Source organism: Chelmon rostratus, chromosome 10, assembly GCF_017976325.1.
Source record: "Chelmon rostratus isolate fCheRos1 chromosome 10, fCheRos1.pri, whole genome shotgun sequence".
Lineage (NCBI taxonomy): Eukaryota > Metazoa > Chordata > Actinopteri > Chaetodontiformes > Chaetodontidae > Chelmon > Chelmon rostratus.
In genome coordinates this window covers 1,210,313-1,232,995 of record NC_055667.1, presented here as the reverse complement: position 1 = coordinate 1,232,995, position 22,683 = coordinate 1,210,313, and the positions used below count along the sequence as shown (strand labels likewise).

At 39.3% G+C, this 22,683-nt stretch overlaps 1 protein-coding gene across 4 annotated transcripts in view; it reads right to left on the bottom strand.

Moving 5' to 3' along the window:
• The window catches only part of vps13d (vacuolar protein sorting 13 homolog D), a 78,472-nt gene extending 56,146 nt beyond the window's left edge, over positions 1 to 22,326 (bottom strand). For 3 of the 4 annotated variants that reach the window (XM_041946761.1, XM_041946764.1, XM_041946763.1), the window contains exons 1-20: positions 22,139 to 22,326; positions 20,415 to 20,619; positions 19,488 to 19,565; positions 17,001 to 17,191; positions 16,422 to 16,502; positions 15,294 to 15,410; positions 14,768 to 14,872; positions 13,464 to 13,634; positions 13,033 to 13,133; positions 12,682 to 12,850; positions 8,630 to 8,731; positions 8,198 to 8,387; positions 7,774 to 7,956; positions 6,717 to 6,847; positions 6,532 to 6,583; positions 4,513 to 4,692; positions 3,398 to 3,528; positions 3,008 to 3,140; positions 628 to 2,901; positions 364 to 515 (exon numbers count right to left, since the gene is read on the bottom strand). In XM_041946761.1, coding sequence (XP_041802695.1) covers positions 364 to 515; positions 628 to 2,901; positions 3,008 to 3,140; positions 3,398 to 3,528; positions 4,513 to 4,692; positions 6,532 to 6,583; positions 6,717 to 6,847; positions 7,774 to 7,956; positions 8,198 to 8,387; positions 8,630 to 8,731; positions 12,682 to 12,850; positions 13,033 to 13,133; positions 13,464 to 13,634; positions 14,768 to 14,872; positions 15,294 to 15,410; positions 16,422 to 16,502; positions 17,001 to 17,191; positions 19,488 to 19,565; positions 20,415 to 20,511 — 4,638 coding nt within the window. In that variant the 5' untranslated portion in view covers positions 20,512 to 20,619; positions 22,139 to 22,326. The remainder of the gene's footprint in view (positions 1 to 363; positions 516 to 627; positions 2,902 to 3,007; positions 3,141 to 3,397; positions 3,529 to 4,512; positions 4,693 to 6,531; positions 6,584 to 6,716; positions 6,848 to 7,773; positions 7,957 to 8,197; positions 8,388 to 8,629; positions 8,732 to 12,681; positions 12,851 to 13,032; positions 13,134 to 13,463; positions 13,635 to 14,767; positions 14,873 to 15,293; positions 15,411 to 16,421; positions 16,503 to 17,000; positions 17,192 to 19,487; positions 19,566 to 20,414; positions 20,620 to 22,138) is intronic. The other variant, XM_041946762.1, reaches the window with a different exon arrangement.
• Positions 22,327 to 22,683: the final 357 nt, after the last annotated feature.

Below are 22,683 nucleotides of genomic sequence, written 5' to 3'. Positions count from 1 at the left end.
TCTTCATGTTTACATCTTGTCTTGATTTATTCATGAGAGTGTACATGTCCACAGCATTACTATACAACAGCAATGTCATACTCACAATGCATCTACAAAGCATTGAGCAAAGGCTGTGAACACTTATGTACATGTGATTTCTTAGTTTTTTATTTTTAATAAGTTTGCAGAACTTTTTTCACATTGTCATTCTGGGGTATTTTGTGTAGAATTTTGAGGGGAAAAAATAATTTAATCCATTTTGGAATAAGTTTGCAACATAACCAAATGTGGAAAAAGTGAAGTGCTGTGAATACTTTTACTGCACTGTGATTTGATTTGTTTAAAGGGTTAAACTTATTGTAGTATTGACAAAGTGTATACCTGAACAGGGTTGACGAATTTTCCCTCAACTCTCAGCAACCCTGTGCTCTTACAGGGCTCCTCTGCAGTAAGGAAGGTAAACTGGGTGTTTTCGTCAAGTGGGACTTTCTCCAGGGTGAACTGTATCGTAGTATCTTTCAATATATGGAAGGCTGATGAAGAAAACAAACTATGTGAACCTGTGTGACAAGCTGCATATAAACTGTATGCTGTAAATTCTAGCATTTGGAATACATCTATCAGTAAAATGTGTAACATTCTCACCTTTACCACGGCTGAGGGATTCAAAGAAGTCATGACGTGTGAACTGTGGCTCATCGTGATTAATGTTCCCATTGTGGGATGGTGACATGCTGCCAGCGCCATCCTTTCTGGGTGCCCTCCTCAAAACTAAATGACTCATATTGAGTGAATACAGTCGAATATCTTTCACCAACACCTGCAACCTTTCTCCTTCAGAGTCTTGCCCAGTAACAAAATTCTGGATTGTTATACTTCCCAGATGACCAACCAACAGCTCAGGGTGTCCAGGTTTGCGGGGAATGGACACAACTGGTGATTCAATGCTGATATTAAGGGTCAGCTTGACCAAGAATGTGTCTAGGCTAGATTCTGGTTCCTCCATGGGAAGATCCTCCTCATCCTCAAATGGATAAGCCCAGCTTTGGCTTTGAGTTCGAGTTCTCCGTGAGGGTGTCTCAAAGAGTGAAACCATACCACTGTACTCTGCTGTTTTGGTGGCTAGAACAGTTGACACCTTGGTGGCAGCACTTTTCAGCATGGAGCGGAAATTGTCTTCTACCTCATTGGCAGACAGACTCAGCTCCTTCAGGAACTTGGCTGAGTGGTTATAGTGCAACGATGCCATTTGAAGTTGCAATGAACACTCCCCATGGGATTTCTCCATGAGGCGAAAATTTAAAGCCTCTGAGGAAGAACCTCCTGTCTCAGCAAGAAATGTTAATCTGCCAAGAGTTGAGGAGTTGTCCTCAACACTGCCAATGCTGACCACAAACTGGCTTCGGCCTCCTTCCGGGGTCAGATCCACCAACTGCATGGACCCGAGTGAACCATTGATGTCCAACCGACTGCCCATGGACACGTTCACCTTGGTACCAGTGATGCTTGCAGTGGCAATCTTCAACCCTTTCTTCTCAGCACCCAGGACAGTGCCAATGGACACGGTCCGAAGGAGAAGCAAGTTAAGGCGGTGGATCTCCACAGTCAGCTCTTTGTTCTGGTCATAGGTGGCCTGGTATGTCCCCTCCCCTTCCTCACTGCAAGGTTGTTTTGTACTTTGTTGTGCTGATGATGTCCAGGTGCTTTCTTCTTTGGGAAAAGACTTCTGGAGGAACTTAAGTAACTCTACCATGGTCTCAGGGTTGAGAATGATGTCTAAATTATTGACCTGCATGCTTGTCACCTGAAGAGAGCTGTCCAAGTTCATGGAAGGGCAGTCTGAGCTCACAAATTGGTACTCAAGCTTAATCAGGGCTTCCTGGTCTTTCAGAAAGGAACTGATGGGGGACAGTCTATCTATGGGCATACCATAGGATGACTCTGTATGGTGACCTTGAGGCTGGGGAGACCTGCCATCAGACGACACAGGGGATGAAGGCTGGCTCTCCCGGAGGCTGCCTGTGGGTATGTCAAAACTGAGATGCTTATGAGAAGCCACAAGGAGGTCAAAGTCTGAGCCATATGTCTGTAAAGTGTCCACCAGAAGAAGACCATGGACAGTCAAGGAGACTTCAGCATCATACGGCCGTTTGACAAAATGAGCATTTGTGCCAAATACCTTGAGAACAGATATATAGCGGCCATCACTCTCTATACCAAGTTGCATATAGTTAATGTTAAACTCAGCTAATAGTAGACGGGATTCCACCAGGACTTCCCGTGTGTGCTGTTCTAGAGTCATCACGCTCTGGGTCAGGTTCTTGGCTGAACCTTGCAACTTCCAGGAGCTGTCCTCCCTCTGAAAGATCTTGTCATGGCGGAGGGTAAGAGGGTCAGGAGACCTTATATTTGGGTCTCTCTCTTGGCTTTTGTCTCCTTCACTTACAGATGGACTGCTTAACCGAGCCAAACAGCTTCTAAGGGCAGTCATCTTCTCAAGGTTGATATGGACCTTGAGGTCTGGTAGGGTTCCTGACAGCACAGCCCCAGGGAGCTGGGGGTCTGATGTGTAGCGGAGTCTCTGCTCAAGCTGCAGCAGGACATTAAACTTCTCCACCACGTGAGTAGGCCCTACCTCACTCTCTTGAAGATGTTTCCAGTTGTCCTTACAGCGACCAACCATTATCTGCAAGTCCTTAAAGGACAAGGAGTATTTTTCGTAAAGCTTTCTGCTGTAAGCCTGTGTACTTTCAGGAGATCTGAGGCTGGGAATTTCCGGGCTTTTATGCTGTTCTTTCACAGACATGTCTAGTTCAGGTGGTGGAGACTCTGGTGGGGTGGCAAGGGGTGTCTGGTACTCATCATCACTCACGTCTTCCCTTTCAGGATGAGTAGCTTTTGAGCTGGCCTTAGCATCATCTTGAAAGAAAATATATAACAGGTATCAGCTAAGTTAGAAACCTCATTAGGTCAAAGAATGAAGATATCTTAAATCATAAAAATCATAAATTGTTGACTGCATTACCTTGAGAGTTTGTGAGGAGAATTCTGCCTAAATCAACAACAACTAGCATTGAGTCCTCTGACTGGAAGTCATCAGGGAAAATCACCTGGGGTGCACAGATGTCCAATTTCATGGTCCAACGCTTACTGTTTTCCTACAAAGCAAACACATCATTGGTATATAAAACGATTTAATTTAAGATCATGTTCTGGGAAATGTTGACTTTATTTGGATAGTGATAGCAGGAGAGAGACAGGAGAGGCAGTGGAGAAAGAGGGGGGATGACATGCAGTAAAGGGCCCAGGCTGGAATCGAATCTGAGCTGCTGTGGTTAGGAGTTTTAAAACATGGTACAAGCTCAGGTGTCAACTGCCAATTATTTAATGTCACCATTTAGTAAATCTTTCTTACAATAAACTCTCCCACGAGTAGCTGATCAATGGTTTGTCGGATCTCTGCCTTGGTTTGCATCTTCAGCTTGTTGTACTGCCTCCTGGCAGCCTCTGCCACTCTCAGCTCCATCTCTGACTGATAGCCAAAACCTGGGTATCAAAGTAATATGTATAAAATGCAAAAGTCTGCTAGTATTCAAAAGTATCAGAAGTACATGAAAAATTATACAAGTACTACATAGCTTGAAATAACTTAGTGCTGGTGAAAGATTTTATGGACTAAGTATAATATACTGCAATTTCCCAGCTTGGGATAAATAAAGTATATCTATCTATCTATCTATCTATCTATCTATCTATAGTTATTTGATAATTACTGAGGAGACTCTTTGAACAAATAAATGTATTTGTTAATACTAATAGTTGTTAATTTTCATATCAAATTTAATGAGGCTTTGTTACTCTATTAAATAAAAGTTTTACATGCTATAAAGGGGTCTGTGATATTTTCTGTAGTCTGTGCATGCAAGCCTGTGGGCTCTACAACCTGTTATCATAGAGTCAGTGCTTTACCTGCCGTCAGTATGTAATGCAATGGGAACAAGTGGCTTTAATAACATGACCTATAGTATGGCAGTGTACAAAATCTCTGCAGTGATCCATTCGAGTGTCTAAATTCTAAGAGTAAATTTGCTTTTGGTGCGGGGTTTTACTGCAATGCACGATAAGGAAGGTATCTCACCCTGTCTGAGACGAGGAGTGGCTCTACTAAGAGAGGAAATTACTACACTTTTATAAAATTTAGCAAGAAAAACAAGCAGAGGTGCTGACTAACTCAGCAAATTTTAAGGACTGTTATTTTGTGGCTTGCTTGATCAATTGTCTCTATCTGCTCCTCATTGATTCCTTACTTTTCTTATTTGCTTGAATGAAGTCATTGTTGTTTGACCTTTAGCAACTGTTTACAGCTAGTTTCCTGTTTCCATTACTGTTTACAGGAAACTACATGTAATCCTGTCTTTAACTGTCATTTCTATAAAACTATGCTGAGTATCTGCCTACAAAACAGTTGAGTCACATGTTTGTAATAAAAGGTATGCACACCAAAAAAGGGCAGCAAGTTTCAGATCTTACCTGAGGTATGAACTCTTCCTTTATAGAAGAACTCTGTCACTTTTTTGATAGCTTGTGGGTTGTAAATGATGTTCAGTGGACTAGTGTTCACTTCCAGTCTTCTCTCAAATTTACACCTCATAGGGTTACGCTCATAAATCATCTCAAACACTGGTGATGAAGAGCACTCTGCATTGCATCCTGACAACACAAAAACAAAACAAATATTCTGTCTATTAAGAGAAGAACATTTCAGTGAAAGGTGGGAGTATGGGGGCATTGCTATTCACCTATCTATCTATCTATCTATCTATCTATCTATCTATCTATCTATCTATCTATCTATCTATCTATCTATCTATCTATCTATCTATCTAACAACTAACAGCGAAAAGCCCTGTGATAGAGGCTAGCATTGTCATTACACCACACAGCACGAACATTTTGGACTATACACTACACTTTGATGATTTGAATTACGGGTGCACGATAGTTATCGGCCCGATAACTATCGACCCGATAACAGGAAATTATGACGCCATTCTGATAAGTCCGAAATCATGACGAACAGCCCTGATAACATATGTGTTTTTGTCAGCACGGCAGTGCCTTGCTCCCACTATGAGACCCGAATGGCCTGCAGTGAATGCTGCATTCATGTGACATTGGCATAATCAGAAAAACTCTTTGTCACTGGGGAAAATCAAGAATACCCCCTCATGCCAGAAAACAACTCGATAGCCCGGTCATCATTTTGGTAGTTGCTGACTTGAATTAACATTCGCAGCATTTTTACACCTTGAATGCAGCATGCGGCACAGCGTGCTTATGAAAACAGAGTTCAGATTTCTTCAAAGTTTCCGAAGAAGACTGTTCGCTGTTTATTATTACATTATTTATAACAAATGTTCCAAGCGAGTTCCACAAGGGAGAAATTGCACGAGCTTTAATACTTCAAACCTGGTCAGCCACCTGAAACATAACCACTCTTTCTTCAGAATGACATAGAAGCCCGACGCGAAGCGGTGGGGTTGATTTCTCCATAGAAACCTGCTCACTATACGTTATCCCGCTTAGAACACGGCTTACTAATAAAGCATTCAATAATGTGGCATAAAATTTCATCTATGTCTGTCTAGACTCATATAATATAATGGATGTAGTGAAGAAAGTGAAGGAATTAATGTTAAAAAATGTTTTATGTGTACTTTTTGGTGAAATTGAAGTTACATTGACATGCATGAATTCAGTGAATACTTTCCAGTGAGAAACATGCTGTCTTCACTTACAGCCTATTTTTGTAGAGGGGGACAAAGAACTGAGAGAGAGCTTCATTACATGGTACAATGACAATCACCTGAAGCTCAATATCAGTAAATCAAGTCAGCTTGTGGTACACGACTGCTGTATGTTCATTAGTGTTTAAGTTCATTGGGAGGAAAAAAACATAGCCAAATTCCTTGCATCTGTTCAATACAAATACCATAAAATAAAGCTGATTCTGATTCTTGTGATAGAACACAAAGCTGTAGCCATGACAGCAGACAATGTTTCAAATATGGATGTTGCTGCAAATAAGTTACAAACATGGATCCTTCATATACATCTTCAACCTGGCAGCACAGAAAATCTCATCAATCACCATAGTTTCAAGGAGGACACCCAAGATTAGTGTCACCAATTCAGTATCTGACCAAAAGCGAAATATGGTCACAATCTCACGTCTCACTTCTAAAACTCAGGAACCACAAGCACATAAACAAAGGAGCAGTTTAATGTGAGTGAATTGCCGAAACACCATTAGCAGGGCAGCAATATTGAGAAACTAAACCAAAAAAAATATCTAAAAATCTCCTCTTGAAAGTTTATGTATGTCTCAATTATATGATGGCCAAAATAAGACCATATTAGTACAGTTCTGACAGCTTCAAACATTCAAACAATGCATCTGTAGTACTCAAAGGCTCACATTAAGTACAATTTTTAAACTGAGACAATATTATTCAAGTCAATTCTTATAACAGGAAACACAAATCTTACCAGCGGTACTGCTGGACTGGCCAGATGGTTGGTTAATCGCAACAACTTGGTCCTGCAACAAGAGACAGATGTTTCAAAAATGAAAAGTGAGATACAGCATATGTAGAAATTCACATAGATATCACTTTTACAATTTTTTCTTCACATTATGAACTCCTTGCCCACTTCTTTCCATCACTGCTTACCGTTTTGGGAGACACCAGAACAGGGAAGATGGTCCCTTGAGTAGTCAAGTCTCTCAGGAACAGACTACCAAGTTTAACAGATAGCAGGGAAGATTCCGAGCGAGGGAGAGACTCCACAATCACCTTCACCCCTTTGAAAACATGGTCACAGTAAATTAGATCAAGACAGCAGTACACATGCTCTAAGTCTATTGTAACAACTGTGTCAGTCCATCGGGAGAAAACACCTTGATCTCAGTGGACTACACGTTTTTAAAGAGAAAAAATAGAGGGGAATTGGTAACTATGTACAACTCTCACCTGCAAGATTTATTGGGACTGCAAATAACAATTATTTTCTTAATCAATTAATCTGTTGATTATATTTAATTAATGCATTTCTAAATAGATTTTTTAGAGCAACTTAATCAATTATCAGTCTGAAAATAGCAACAAATGTCCATTAAGGTTCCAATATGTCTTGTTTTTTCTGGAAGCCCAGACCCTGAACATATTCAGTTTACTGTGATAGAAAACAGAAAAAGCTGAAAATGGTCCATTTGAAAAGCAGGAACCAGAGAATAGTTGACCTTTTTCCTTGATAAAAGATTAATCAATTATCAAAATAATTGACAATTAAGTTTGGTAAGAATAGGACATATACAGTAATATGTCAGAGATCTTCCCTAATAGATGTAATAAGGTTGCTCCTTTTGGTATCTCTGGTTGTATTAGAACCATAGTGGTCAATGACACAAAAATCAATTAGCAAAACAGTTATGTGTCAATATTGGATGCACATGATTTAACTTTTATGGTATTAAAAATTAAAAGGATTAGCCAAAAACAGCATTTCTGTATAGTCAGATTGCAAAAAATTAACTAACGATTTTGTAGAGTACTACAATAAAAAACTCACTGTTAACTAATTGTCTTTACACTAAAAATGTCCAGTGCTACCGAAGGCATATTGATAAAACTAGCATAATGGTGCACTTCACCATTGCGAAAAACTAAACTCTTGACCCAAAACAAACCCTGAAACATGTTTCCATCTGTCTAAACTGCTTCTCTGTACCTGAGAATTCCAACTGGATGACCCCACTCTCATGCAGCGTGTACTCCCTCCTGTCCTGGTGGAACAGTGTGACTCTGCCTTTCTCCAGTAAGAACTCCAAGCGGGCAAACAGGTGATCTCGCCTGGTGAAGGTGTTGAGAGTGTGAGAATCCTCCAATGAATCGAACAAGTCTTCTGTCTCTGCTGGAGAGGAATTATATCAGGATCAGCAGTCATAATACCTGGATATTACCTGATTTCTCTGGCAGATTCCTCTGCCTGTCACTACAGGAATAAAATTTAAACCAATACTGTAGAAAATAGTAGATTATACTAGACTAGATTTAATCCACCAGTTTCAAAATATTATCTCTGTAAAAGATTACGTAATTCAAATAAATCCAATCTTTAAGTAGCAACTTCAGACCTCCAAGGACTTTCTCACCTAGAATATCCCAGGAGGAAGGACTTGGCAGAAGCTCTTCAGGCATGTCTGGGTCCTGAGAATCTCCATACCAGCCTCCCCATCCTGGGAACCAAGACTGCAAGTATTGGATCATCCCTGAGCTCCCGCTCTTTGGAATGGGTGTGGTGGGTGAACAGGGCTGCGGGGCACTGCTGGGCTCTCGCACATTCTGGAACAGGAAAAAGAGGAAGAACACAGGCTGCAACTAACTAAAAGCAAAAAACTTACAACAAAGACAAATTTAGTAGGTAAGTTAGAGTTTGATGATTGATTGTGAGTTCACAAATAGAAAACAGAGGTTAACCTAAAGCAGAAGGGCTTCATCTTCCCACAAACGCCACAAAGACCATTGATGTGTTGAATCTTCATTTTAAACACCATTAAGCATCAGTACGAAATATCTGATCTTACCTCAGCAATCTCTTCCTGTTTTCGAAACCAGTCGTGGACAATTTCTCGGAGACTCTGCAGCTCCTCTAATGTCTGCTCATTTTCCACTCGTTCCAGCTCACTCTAGGTGACAACAACAAATGAACACATCAGTTCACTACTGTGTTTGCAAGTGTGTTCAAAAGGACAGGACCCTCCCCCATATCTTTGCAACGTCAGACTAAGAGGGTCTGTCCAACAAGGTCAGACAGCAGGGCATAAGAAAAACTTTTCCAACAACAATTAGGCTGGAAACGTATTATTATTTTCATTAACATTTAGTATGCTAATCAATGTCCTCATTAATCAATTAGCTGTCTAACACCAAAGCCTAACTGATGAGTTATTAGATTATTCAGCATAGCCTTGATATGATTGGTTTATGCAAAACATGGCTGAAACTTAATGATGGTTTACCATTAAATGAAGCTTACTCACCTGACTATACCATACCTATGCTATTTGAGCTACTAAACAGTTTTGCCCTAATCTATCAGCGTATTTTCAATTTACTTGCCAAACATGATATTAAAATTAACTGATTTGAGGCTCTCCATCAACTATGACTGATAAAATCAGCTTTAAATAGTACAAAACTAAAATTAAATAAAATGTTCAACAATTCAAATAAGAACAACAACAATAATAATAAAACAGAGTGGTAGCATTAATAACACGCTTTTTGAAAAAGGTACGTCCGTGGAAGTGATTTAAAAGGTGTCACAGATTCTGCATGCCTCAGATCCTCAGGCAAGGATATCCAGATTGAGGGGCCCTGACTGCAAAAGCCTGATCACCTTTACTTTTGAGCCAGGACTTGGGTTACAGCCAGCAGATCCCTACTTGGGTATGTGAGGCTGCGCTCTGGCTCATAGGGAAGCAGCAATTCAGCAATATAACTTAACTAAATTAACAATATAACTAACCAAACTATAAAGTGATTAAAAGGTTATCAGCCAGGTCTTAAAATCAATTCTAAAATTTGAAGAAGAAGTAAAGAGAGGCAAAAACAGGGCTGATCTTGTCTTCTGGTATTTGTTAAAAGCAGAGCAGCTGTAACTTGTATCACAGATTTTTGGCTTAACTCTGAATACAATGACTTACAAAATATAACCAAGATTAAACAAAAGCATGAATGACGTTCTTGAGATCAGGCCAAGAGAGATGATCTGACTTTTTTAGACCCTCCTCAACAAGACTGAACAACTTTTGTGATCTGTTTTTCAAATGAAAGGTCACTGTCAAATATAACACCTAGCTTTCTGGCTGCAGGTTTGCAATTGTAGACAAAGAGCCAAGATGTTTTTCTCTTCACTAGTTTTAATGGGACCTAAATATGTTTGACTGATTGAATTTTGTGTTTTGGCATGATACAGTATGTACCAAGGTCGTCTGGGTCAGGTTTACTCAAAACCAAGCAAGGTGAAGCAGCTTTTCGTTTCTATTCTCCTCTCCTATGGAACAAGCTTCCTGAGTACCTGAGGTCTGCTAAACCGTTTAGTGTATTTAAATCAGGGTGTAAAACCTTACTGTTTAGGGTGGCTTTACAATATATTAGATACATAACTTATTTTTCAATCTGTAACTATGTATTTGTTTTCTTTTGTTTTTATTGTGCAATCTAAATGTTACTGTCTTTTCATTTCTGTGCCCCGTGAAGAACATGCCATATAAATAAATTTGCCTTACCTTACCTACTGATCATTATTGTTGCCTTTCCTTTGGTCAAGGTAATGGGTCATTCTATCTACTATGTAAGAAGACTTAGAGCTTGCAAAGCATATTAAACTTGGATTTTTTTTTGTATTTGTTTTAAACACCAAAGCTGGCATGTTGCCTATGTTAAGGATTTGATTTCAGTGGGTCTAAATGATTCAAGGTAGAAAATACAGCCAGTATATGTAAAATATATTGTAAATATGGGCGTAAAACATACACCTCAGACTATATGTTTTACATGATTTATTGACGTTGGCAGCATTTTGAACAGGCATCAACCAACATTGTCATTCCCTATAATCCTTGGAAAATTATGTACAAATTGCTTTCCATAAAATATACATAAATTAATATTACAGTAACTTCTAGAGATGTTTTTGAGAGGGATTTTTTTTTTTTTTTTTTTTTTTACATTTGTTTCAAACAAGACAAGTCCTGAGATTGGCACTGCAATCACAACCTTGCACAGGAAATATCATCAGTTAATTCAACCACCAGAGATTTGGCAGCGATAATAAACTTCAAAAAGAGGTGATGATGAACCAAACACACATCAAGTCGTGTTATATATCGCCAAAGAAAAAGAAGAAGCAGTTAACGTGCAATTGTGGCCACTAGTTCTAAAAATGGTGCTGATGAGCCAAACACATACGGCATCAGGTAGCACCGAAGAAGAAGGCGTCAGGATTTGGCAGTACTCCTCTGTCTAGTCCCTTATGAGTTCTTTTCTCTTTCTATGTGTCGTGTCTGTCTCCCTCTTTCTCTCTCTGTGTCTGAGCTGAGCTAGGCGTGGCTAATTGATCCCTCATCATCCCCTGTTTATTTATCAACCCTGGTCCTTCACTCCATTCTTTGCCAGATCATCAGTTTACCAACGTGGTATTCAGTCTCGGCTCTTACCTTTGCTCTTGTTACTAGTGCTGTTGTTTGAAAGATTGTTTCTCCTGACCTCATACCCGTGCTCTCTGTCTTTGAACTAGGAAACCACCTGGATCTCCACTTGTAAGCCAGCCACTCTCTCTGCCTGGCCTCTCCAGTCTGTGATCTGCCTATTCAAACAGGTGGATCAAGTGTGTGTCCTTCAATCCATAAATGTAGATTTGCCATTTACAATAAATGTAAATGCTGTTACAATGTTATTTACATTTGTGAATATGCTTTTGGCAGTCATTAAAATGATTTACAAAACACAAATTGAGAGTTATTTGTGTGTGTGTATAGTAAAAACATTTATGGATTATCCTTTTTGTGTTTGTCTACTTTTGGTATTTGCGTGTGGAGAGTAAAAATACTTGTGGGTAATAATTTTTGTGTTTGTTTAATTTTTGCAGCAGTAAAAGTTATTGCTTCTGCAATAATGTGTATGTTGCATTTTACTGCTGTACTTTACATACTGTTTGGTAGTTTAATCCCCAGTAATGCATCATATTCTAGGGTATATTTGTCCTTTAAAAATGTCTAAAATTTTATGCCCTTAGTGTTATGTTAACTTTTTCTTGTGGTACCAAAAATGGTTTAAAATATCGCTATTTATCATGGTATTATATCAAAGTAAGAAATTCTAGGACTGGGAACTGTTCCATGACTATGGGGAAGACATGAGGGTCTCTCTCACTACATTACAGACTACATTGGTTTCAGTGAGGACACCACTGTACCTCCCAAAAAAGCAAGCAAACAAACAAACCTTGGAGTAACAGGGAAATATTGGAACATCTTCTGAAAAGAAAAAAGAGGGCCTTCCTGGCAAAGGATCATTGAAGAACTCCAAAAGGAGTCCAAAAGGTGCTAAAGAGTAAATTGAGAGAGGCCTCTCATTTCCACTGCTGCATCGCAAGCCCCGATCTCCCTCCACAGCATATCAACCACTGAAGGGGGACTGAGGACAAGATCAAACCTCTCCATCCAATCCTATTATAATATGCATGTCCTATTGTGCTATTGTGCTGTATATTGTACTATATTTTAGTACTAATTGAGTCTGCCTACGGGTGGGAGATCTGGTGACCTGGTTAGGACAGAACTCTGTATATTGCATTATTTATATTTTCTTTCCATTACATCCTCTTTGTTTCAAACACTGTGCAGCTCTTGTCACTTTAAAGACATATATTTTTTAGATACTTTTAATATATTTTACTGGCAATTTTTCAATAATCTATGTATGATTCTTGACATTGTGAAATCGCGGCTCACTGGTGGGTGGTAGGGGACACACACACACACCTGTGCAAATATATCAGCAATCGGTTGTTGGGGTGACATATCACCCAATCCTACATGGCAATAAACCTGATTCTGATTCTGTGTTTTACCTCTTCCTGAGGACTCAGTGGGACTCCTTTGAGCCTTCTAAAGTAGAGGCTGGTGTAGGTCTGGGCATCCCGAGCCCTGTGCAGGGCAAAGTCCCAGCTGCATCGCTGCCGCTGCTCCCTGATTTCACTCAGGTTGGCCTGGATGGCAAACATCCACCACTGCCGGCAGCTGCAGGGAATAACATGTTACAAGTTCAAATCAGATTCAAGGATTCAATGTATTATGATACAAAAAATATTTGCAGTGAATTGCAATGTGGCATGCTGTTACGGCTGAGCTAAAAGACTAGTGTGAAAAAGAAGATGGTTTCCACTCTAAAAAAAACTTCAGTATTTTAAGTGTGAGCTTACTTCCTTGAAATGGGGACTTTGGGTCTCCACCTTCGGTAAAGCATCTCTCTCTCTCGACGGTCCAGCTCTTTGAGGAACACCATGATCTGCTGGTACTGGACCTAAAAAACAACAAGGGTTACGGGATAGAATCATTAGTGTATAGTTTTAGTTTTGTTTTAAATATGGCTCCTGCAAACCCATAACTTCAGCATGGGAATAACGATTCCAAACACCACTGTGTCTGGGAATGAATCCAACTTGACTAAATAATAGAGGGAAAGCCATTAATACAGTGCTTGGCCATTATGACGCAAACATTTTCAATATCTTATTTTTACATAGGCATATGTTTTGAGAAAATTTTGGTGTGGTGCCTTGAAACATACATATTACTTGTTAATTCAACAGCCACTGTTAATTTAAGAAAAGCGTCAGGTGTTGGTACAGACCTGTGACAGGCGTAAGGACATGGGCTCCAGCTGAACTTGGCCTTCAATCCGTGGTGTGCTTCGGGACCTCAGAGGCTCCTTGGAGGCGTTTCTTCTCAGCAACATGGAGGCACACACTGGTTCAAAGATGTACTGATGTTCACGGCTCTGCATACACTGGGTCATCGCATCCTGTTTAGTTACAAAACAATCAGACAACTTTATCTCTTGAACTGGAGAGAATCTGACCGTAGACAATGCATTTACATCTACATAACGTCTTGGTTGTGCATCATCACATTACATAATTCAAGAGATCTTTTTAAAGTCAGGTTACACCACGCAGCTTGTATTTTGTGATTTATACATTGCATAATGTTTAAATACAAGTCCTATCCCCTTAATGCACCTGAAATTAGAAACCATAATCAGCTACATCTCACCTAAGTACAAATCTCAATCAATTCAAATCAATCAATGATTCTGTCGGTATTGTGTGCCTCAGGTACCAGAAATGTTCTGATGTTTGTGGTTTAGTGTGGCCAGGTACAATTTAAGATAAACCTCGAGAAACCTCCTGTTCCAGCTGTATACCGATTATTGCAATCCCAGACATGGTGAGAACTCTTTTGTGAAAATTGCAGATGATGCCGGCATCATCAGCTGGATTTCAAATAATGATGACAATTCATATCGGAAGGAAATCAACAATCTTGTAGAGTGGTGGACAGAGAACAACCTACTGCTCAAGGTCAACAAAGCCAAGGACCTGATGGTTGATATCAGAAAAAAAGGAGGCAAAGATACACCCCTGTCTACTTCAGTGGAGCTGAGGTGGAGCAGGTAAACAGTTTTAGGTTCCTGGCAATCAGCATCACAGAGAACCTGTCATGGATAGCATACACGTACACCCTGGTAAAGCAAGCCCAGAAAACTTGAGATGGCAAAATTTCTTGTTCTCTTTTACAAAGGAGCAATACAAAGTGTACTGTCTGGAACGATGTGTGTGCATGCATGAGCAAGACCCAGTACAAGAGAATACTGCAGGTCTGCCCAGAACACCAGCAGTTCCTCAGGCTGTGAGACTGCTCAATTAATTTTCCACACTCTACCCTAAGTAAATGTGTGTTTTGTGAGAAGCATAACACGACTACAACTTGCATTTCTTTGTACAACCCTGTGTTATAGAATGACTAATAAATGAACTTTGTAGCATGTACCTTACGTGAAAGAGAAGTGAAATGCGAAACTCAGGATGTAGTTCAGAACTAAGCTCTAATATTCTTTGTCCTGGAAGCTGGTTCCTAACTGTTGAAGAGTCTGACCTGGATCTGATTTGCAGGCAGCTTTCCCAGTATTTCACATTCTGTATCCCAGTAGACGCTGAAATCTTCTATCTCCAGCTGTTTTTGTCGGAGGAGCTTTTGGACCTGCAAAGAAAATCTCCTCCATTAACCTCAAATGCAAAGGCCTGTGGTAGTCCTTAATCAACTGAGCCAGCCAAATAAAATATGAATACCTCATAAATACAGCACACCAATCTCACAACCTTAAGATACTGAGCTATCTTTAGAATATCAATTTTTTTGGTGAATGCAAAGCTATAATGGCCTACTGCCTGTATTACATTAAGACAGTAATGCAATGTACAAATAAGTAGTAGTGTACAACAGAGAAATAATTGTGGTTAAAAAATTAAACTACTATAGCACGTGTTCTCATGAATATCACTAATCTTAAAATTGTCCTGATCCAGTAAAGGCAACATGAAAAGGAATGGGTGTGTAATTGTCATTGTAATTGTAATTGTGTCACATTCTTAGGCTGAAATCAGCTTCAATGAACACTTACCGACTCTTTGGAAGGGTTCTGAGCAGAAACGTTGTTGATGCAAACCCCAAAGGAAAAGGGTTTCTCTGGGGTCGAGAAGTCATCCTCAAATCTAAGATGCACATCTTGGATCTTTAGCTACACATAAGCCAGACAACGGAGATCAGTCTGTTACTCAGGATCAAACTCTTAACAACTAATAACTTTGAGCATTACAGAACATGGAAATTCACTGTCCTGACATTTATTTTGTCCTGATTTTTGGTGTTTGTATGGATCAAAACCTTGTCTAGCTTTTGTTCATATCATCATAAAAACTCCAAGCTATTTTTAAGACTTTCACATTTCTCTTGTTCATACTGTTCAGTTAAGCAGTCTGAATTAAGTAAATCAAGTGAATGTCTTCCCAACTTACAGTCTTTTTAAAAGATATTTTGGAAGATCCTCACTTGATTTGTGTAACTTGGACTGCTGAAGACCCGCATTAGCCTCAGAACCTGTTTCAATACTCAAATGGGCACCTGACTTTTTTAAAGACAATCTTGAAATTCTAAACATATCCTTTAAACTACTTGATTGGTAAACCATTCTGTAACTGGTTCACCTTTTGCCTAACATTTCTATTTTATGCCCCTTACAGCAGTCACCCACTCTTCTCATTTCCATGCATACCCTACACTACACATACCACGGATGTACTGTATATACAACGTGCTCTTTTACTATTTTGTTTTGTATTTGCTTTAGGTAATTTTGCTTAATAATATAGTTTGCTGAAAAACTAAACAATGCATCTCCCTTTTTGCATGGTCTTACCAGCAAGTTATGACATGTCTAATACAACAGCCCTTCAATAACTCTTCTATTCATGAAGGTTCTAATGTTCAGTCTTTGTTGAAACTATTTTAGAAATGGGTTAATTCAACTTTATGATAACTTTAGAGGATGTAATCTGTAGTGCTGTTGACTTTATTGCACTATACAAAGAGGCATTTCTGATATTTAGCCTACTCTCATTGATGCTAATGGGGTGGGAATTTTACTAACTCACTGTATAAATGGCAGGGGGTATTGTTTGAACTGATACATGGAACACATGCATTGTTCATGATATAGTCCACCTCTAGTGTATAATGTTGGATGGTTTACCTCAATGTTTTCCACAATCCTGGTGACCACTGAGGCAGTGACAGAGTACCAGTAAGACTCTCCTCTCTGCTCACACTCACTCTTCAGGAGCCAAACACAAACATATTAATATGCATACACTTGAATAAACAGTCAAAAACAACAAAGAACTCTAAAGAATAGAGACTAACATAATTTAGACACAACCAAACAACCAGGAACAAATACAGATTAAGAAGAGAAGATCAAGCTACATAATTCAATTCCATGATTTGATTAAGATAATGCTGAGTGATTCCTTTTTTGGATCTGACAATGCTGACACATAAACCCTTTCTGCTGCTATGAGAACAAATGTCATATCAATGCTGTGTTTGTCGCAGATTTTAAATCACTCTAAGAACCCCCCAGAATAGTAGTTCAGGTGCACACCTCAATTGTGTTGGTGTGAATTGAAGATATAACATGCAGCACAAAAAAATGATGCGTGTCTGTAGCTACTCTAGTGTTCCTGTGAGGCTGTGTTATTTGTTCTTTGTTAACATTGGTGAGACAAACAAAAAAGCATTTTTTTTTAATCTGTAGCATTGAACCACCTACTATAAATTTGTCTTCAAGAGCCTTGAGGAGGCGTTTTTTGCGCTGTCTCTCCTCCTCTCTCTCTTTCTCTACGTCATACTCCTGTAGCTGGGTGGGGCCGATGATCAGGTTGAGTTGGGACATGGAGATGACCCATGGGTCACTGTGAGGCCGGTAGAAAGGGATCTGGAGAGTAATCTTTCCAATGAAGCCTGGTGAAAGACAACATGATGCATGAATCACACTTAAGGAAACACAAGCTGAAGCTGAAGATATAATAACTAACATTAAACTCTCAAATTTGACAAATACTGTATTTAACCCTAACCCTTTGACTATATATATTCAGTAGTTAAATTGGGTTAGATTGAACCAGAAGTAAATCAGGTATTCCAAAGCCTAATAAGGCACTTGTAAAGCCTCCAGGGATTTTACGGACAACGTCTTTTCATGTGCCAAAGTGCTGTATTGACAGTCTGACTCACGAGATAGAGACTGTGGAAATAAGCAGGCTCTACGGCTATCTGCATGTTACCTTTTTCTAAATCCCCGCCACTACGGGAAAAAACAACAACCTCCAAGATAGCAAACTACACGCTGATTAATTCTGAAAAGAGCAGCAAGCTATGCTCACCCTAACCTGGTTACTTTTCTGGCTTTTCTTTTGCAGGGATTTAGCCATTTTTATTCCAGGTCTCGCCTCCCCACATGCAAATGTTCCAACAAAATAATTATTTTCTACCATAAAGATAATGGTTGCACCTGCATCTTCTTCCAGCGCTAACAATGTTGTGGAGATTGGCCCAGCTATGCAAGGCTAACATTTGCTGCTCATTGAGTTATGTTCATAATGGTCTTTGTGGTAAACCGTGCTCCTTCATTCATTGCTAGTGATAGTGTTGGTAAATGGTTAGAAACTGTATTTGAATTCTATTGTTAAAGGGGCACTAGACCAATTATTGAGAAATGTTACTGAGCCTGTGAGGTTGAATGGCACCTTGGATGGAGATTTTCAATGCAAAAAAAAAAAAAAACAGAGCTCAGATTGGTTTGGAGACTTTCTGACAGCACACTGCCTGCATTGTAAAGTGAAGGTGTTGGGTTTAAAAAAGGTCATTTAAGAGACAGAGGGGTCTAATGAAAGACAAAAGTGAGTTGCTTTATGGGAAAGCACACCTTTCCTGATACATTATGTGGATAATGAACAATCTGATCTTGCCTTTGAATTTACGATCAGAATCAGCTTTACTGGACAAGTATGTGGGCACATACAGGAAATTTCACTCCCACTGCACTCAATGTATTTGCATAGATAAAAAGGACAAAAAGACTGAACAATGGATTAAGTTTTGCAAAAATTAAAAAAAAGAAACAATATATAAAATGAATGATGAGGCAAAAAACAAAATATACAATGAAATTTACAATGTGCAGGTGTCTGTGTTGACAGTGAGTGATTAATGTGGATGTTAAAAACTGCATATTGAATGATAAATGTCAGTCAGTGGATGTTTTGTTGTCAGAGGGTAAGTAACACTGTATAAATAGCTAACTGTTCATTGGGGTGACGGCATGTGGGAAAAAACTGTTTTGTGTCTGGTTGTTTTAATGTTCAGTGGTCTGTAGTGCCTACCAGAGGGGAGAGGTTGGAGCAGGTTGAGTGCAGGATGTGAGCAGTGTGTAGTGATGCTTCATGTCTGTTTCCTCAGTCTGGAGGTGTGTAACTGCTGTCAGACAGTTTAACTCCCGCATCATTTAATGTAGTACTGTGTTGATGTTGTTTCACATCACAAACCTATTTTTGCACTACTCCGTTATACATGTCATCATATGCTAATAACATTACATCTGTGCAACTTAATATGTGCAATATATATAACGCATCCTGTGCAATTCTATATTATATCCTAATATATATACACACACATATATATACACATATAATAACATATATATGCATTAATGTGTGTGTAGTATAAATGTGTGTATATATATATATACATACATACACATGCGTATAGATGTATAGATGTGTCAACAAATTAAACTGAAACAAGCTACTAGGTTGATGGCAGTGGAAACTAACTAATTCAACATGAGCAGAAAATACCAGCGGTGTCAGTAACTGACTGAAAAAGTGGGGCTACTTAAAACAATGACCTTTGTGGGGTGTCCTGTTCCAGCCATATTTACAACTGACATTATGGCCCCAATCATTATAATGTCATTATAGATAAGCGTGGATTTGGACTGTTTTTTCATCACTGTGATCCACCTACTTCCAGAAAAAAAAAACCCAATCACATTAACATGAGCACAAAGCTTCTGCACAGTAATATGAGGGAAAATACATGGACCAATCAAAAAGGATTGATGAAAGCAGTTCAGCCTCACCCATGCCATAAATGTGCAGCCTCTGCCTTTCAGAGCATTCCCTTATTCCACTTTGGTTATAGTTTTTGTTAGTCTTGTTTAACATTTGCAAGGTCATCAGTCAGTGTGTCTCACCTGCTTTGACTTCAAATGGCAGGTCAAACTCTCGGAGCGCATCTTTCCTCAGAGGGAGGTTCTCCAGCTCCACTGCACCTGAGGAATAGCAGGAAACAGACAAATGCTGTCTTTGCTTTCCTAACAAATATTGATGATTTCAAATAATCCAAGTAAAATTGGTTATAACTGTATGTTACAGTGTCTGAATGACATGTAAAGGACCACACCACTGGTTTGAAGTTCTTAATGCAGTTCATTTAATAACATACATTTTGTTGCCAGTTAGTTAGGATAGGTCTTATCTGATAATGGAACTGAATTATGCAGTTTTGGTCTCCTCTTTCGTATCTGTATATTAGTCTCCACTAACTTGTATCTTTAGAGTTCTTTGTTGTTTTTAACAGTGCATGTATGTGTGTGCACATATGATGGCATATGTATGGCTCCTGAAGAGTGAGTGTGAACATAGAGACTTACTGGTACTCTGTCACTGTCTCAGTAGTCAAAAGGATTGTGGAAAACATTGAGGTAAGCCATCCAAAATTAGATACTAGAGCCAGAACTACATCATGAACAACGCATTTGTTCCAGGCATCAGTTCAAACAATACCCTCTACAAATTTATAGTGACTTAGTAACTTTATTTTTTTCTTAATATCAACAGGGTTAGGCTAAATAACAGAAATGCTTCTTTGTCTCTTTGTGTAATGCAAGACAGTACATCAGCACCACAAACTACATCCTCAAAAATGATCATGAAGTTGAATCAACAATCTCAAAAACAGTCACAACAAAAACTGATGATTGAAATCTTCATAAACAGAGGATATATTGCAGAGCTGTTGTAACAGACTGGTTTAGTTTTCACTAAGTGGACCTAACAAACTGGAAACAGAGTGCATGATGTGTAAGTAGATGTAGAAAAACACATGCATGTGTAGTTACCTTTCAGAAGGGCGATGGAGAGCTGATCTGTGTTCAGGTTGCTGACATATTTTCCCAGGTATGTGTTTAGAACCCAGGCAACAAGACCCTCCAACATCCTGCTGGCTCAGGGACGATGAGACCTACTCCAAGGTGTGGGAGGAAATTGTGATGAAGAAATCACAACCCTCCCAGTTGTAGGCGCCACAGGGGTGGTGTTCAATGTCTACGAAACACAGGAAACAAATGGTTTCATAAAGACAGTAAATTCCTAAGCTTATCAAAACTCTGTCTTCATTCTGCGAACACACTCTGATCTCCTGTTTAGAGAGGGATCATTTGTAGTCCATTCTTAAATTGAAAAAGATCAATTTGCTCATAGTCAGAAATAATTACAGCCTTCAGTATGACTTTTTATAGGATTCGAGAATGGTTAGTTAGTCGAGAAATTCAGCATATAAGATATAAGGCAACTTATAATATGTTAATACATCACATACATAAATATAACACACACGCATATACCATGCCATATGTACTTTGTAAACCTATAAATCTATTACAGCTGTCAAAACTGTGATTTCTGTCAAACCCCGAACCTCTATGTCTCTGACTCTCTCTCTCTGCCTTTCTCTCTCACCCAACCGGTTGAAGCAGATAGCCGCCCACCCAGAGCCTGGTTCTGCTCGAGGTTTCTGCCTGGTAAAAGGAAGTTTTTCCTCACCACTGTTGCCAAGTGCTCGCTCATGAGAGGACTGTTGGGTCTCTGTAGATAAAGAGTTTGGTCTGTACCTGCTCTAAATGTAACGTGTCCTGAGACAACTTCAGTTGTGATTTGGTGATATGTAAATAAAATTGAATTTAATTGAAAAATTGAATTATAAAACCTGAAGTTGACACTGTCCGTTACTGCCTTTATGTAATATTGGTAGTGGGAATATTCTCATTCCTACTTCTTACTGAGGACTCATAATACGACTGCAGTCTAATTTGATAAGGTACATGTCTATTTCGAACATTAAACATGGCCACCCTATTTTACAGAACCTGTTTGATTGTAACTTTCAACAAAATTTAATGCTTAGGGATCACGTTGTCTGAAAACAACTGCTGTTACTTTTATGAGCTTGACAGCTAGTTCAATTAGCGACAATTTGGTGGCAGACACCAGATTGAATCTGTCGGAACTCGTTTCGTGAATGGCAGCTAACATTATGGAGTGGCAGTCACTAATCACAGTGCATGGCTTACCCAAGGCTGTCTTCACTTATCCGACGTTGGGAGCGTGACAGTAACTTTAAGATACTCTACACTAATACTAAACTAATAAAGTTCGCTATTAGCAAAGCGGCATCGTAACATGACCACACCACAGCTACCATGAACTCAGCGTTAACTCAGCAGCGTTACTGAGCAAAAGCCAAAGACGACAGTTGTTGCTCTTCATCGCCTTATCGACCCAGCTTTGCTGGGGCCATGACGATGCCAGCCTAATGCGACTCTAAGTAACGTTAGGTGTACATGTCTTGTCAAAACTACAGGACAGGACTCCAAGGGACAGTTAGCGTTACACAAAAATTGCATACCGTGGAATGTTTCAACAACAGGCATTAGCTAAACTAGGTGAAGTGAAAATGACAGGAGACTTATTGAAAAGATTTCACCATCACAAGACAACACAAAACTCGGCGTGGTTGCGGTGACGGACACAGCAAGGTTGTCATCCAACTTAGCTAGCCACTTACCTAAAACTAGCATGCAAAGGTTGAGTGCTCACAGCTAAGAACAGGCAGCTGGCGGTAAATCAGACGCAAAGGAAACACTAGCCGCGTTCATTTTCATAGAAAATACCCCTATTATCCCCAGAATAAGGGGGTAATAGTTATATTTCAAGACTTCAAAGTTGAGTATCGCTGCATCGTAAATACACACACTTCCTAATAACGTTCAACTTCCAACACATACTTCCTGTCACGTGACGAAAACAAACCATTCCTCGCGTGTTGCGTTGAATACCAAACGGGAAAACTTGCAATTTTACATTGACATGCGAATTTAAATGTTTTATTGTTAACTTCCACCGACTAAACGTCGCATTCGTGTATACACCCATTCAAGCTGAAAACATTGCAATATATTATTTATATTTACAAAACTTTAAGTCACCCGACGGCAAAACGAACTTTTTTTTCCCGAGCTGATAGCGTTACATTACATGAATTATCAGTAGTTGAAAGCTAATGGGAACAGTACTTTCAGGTGGGAAGTCATCATTTGAGTTATTTAAATC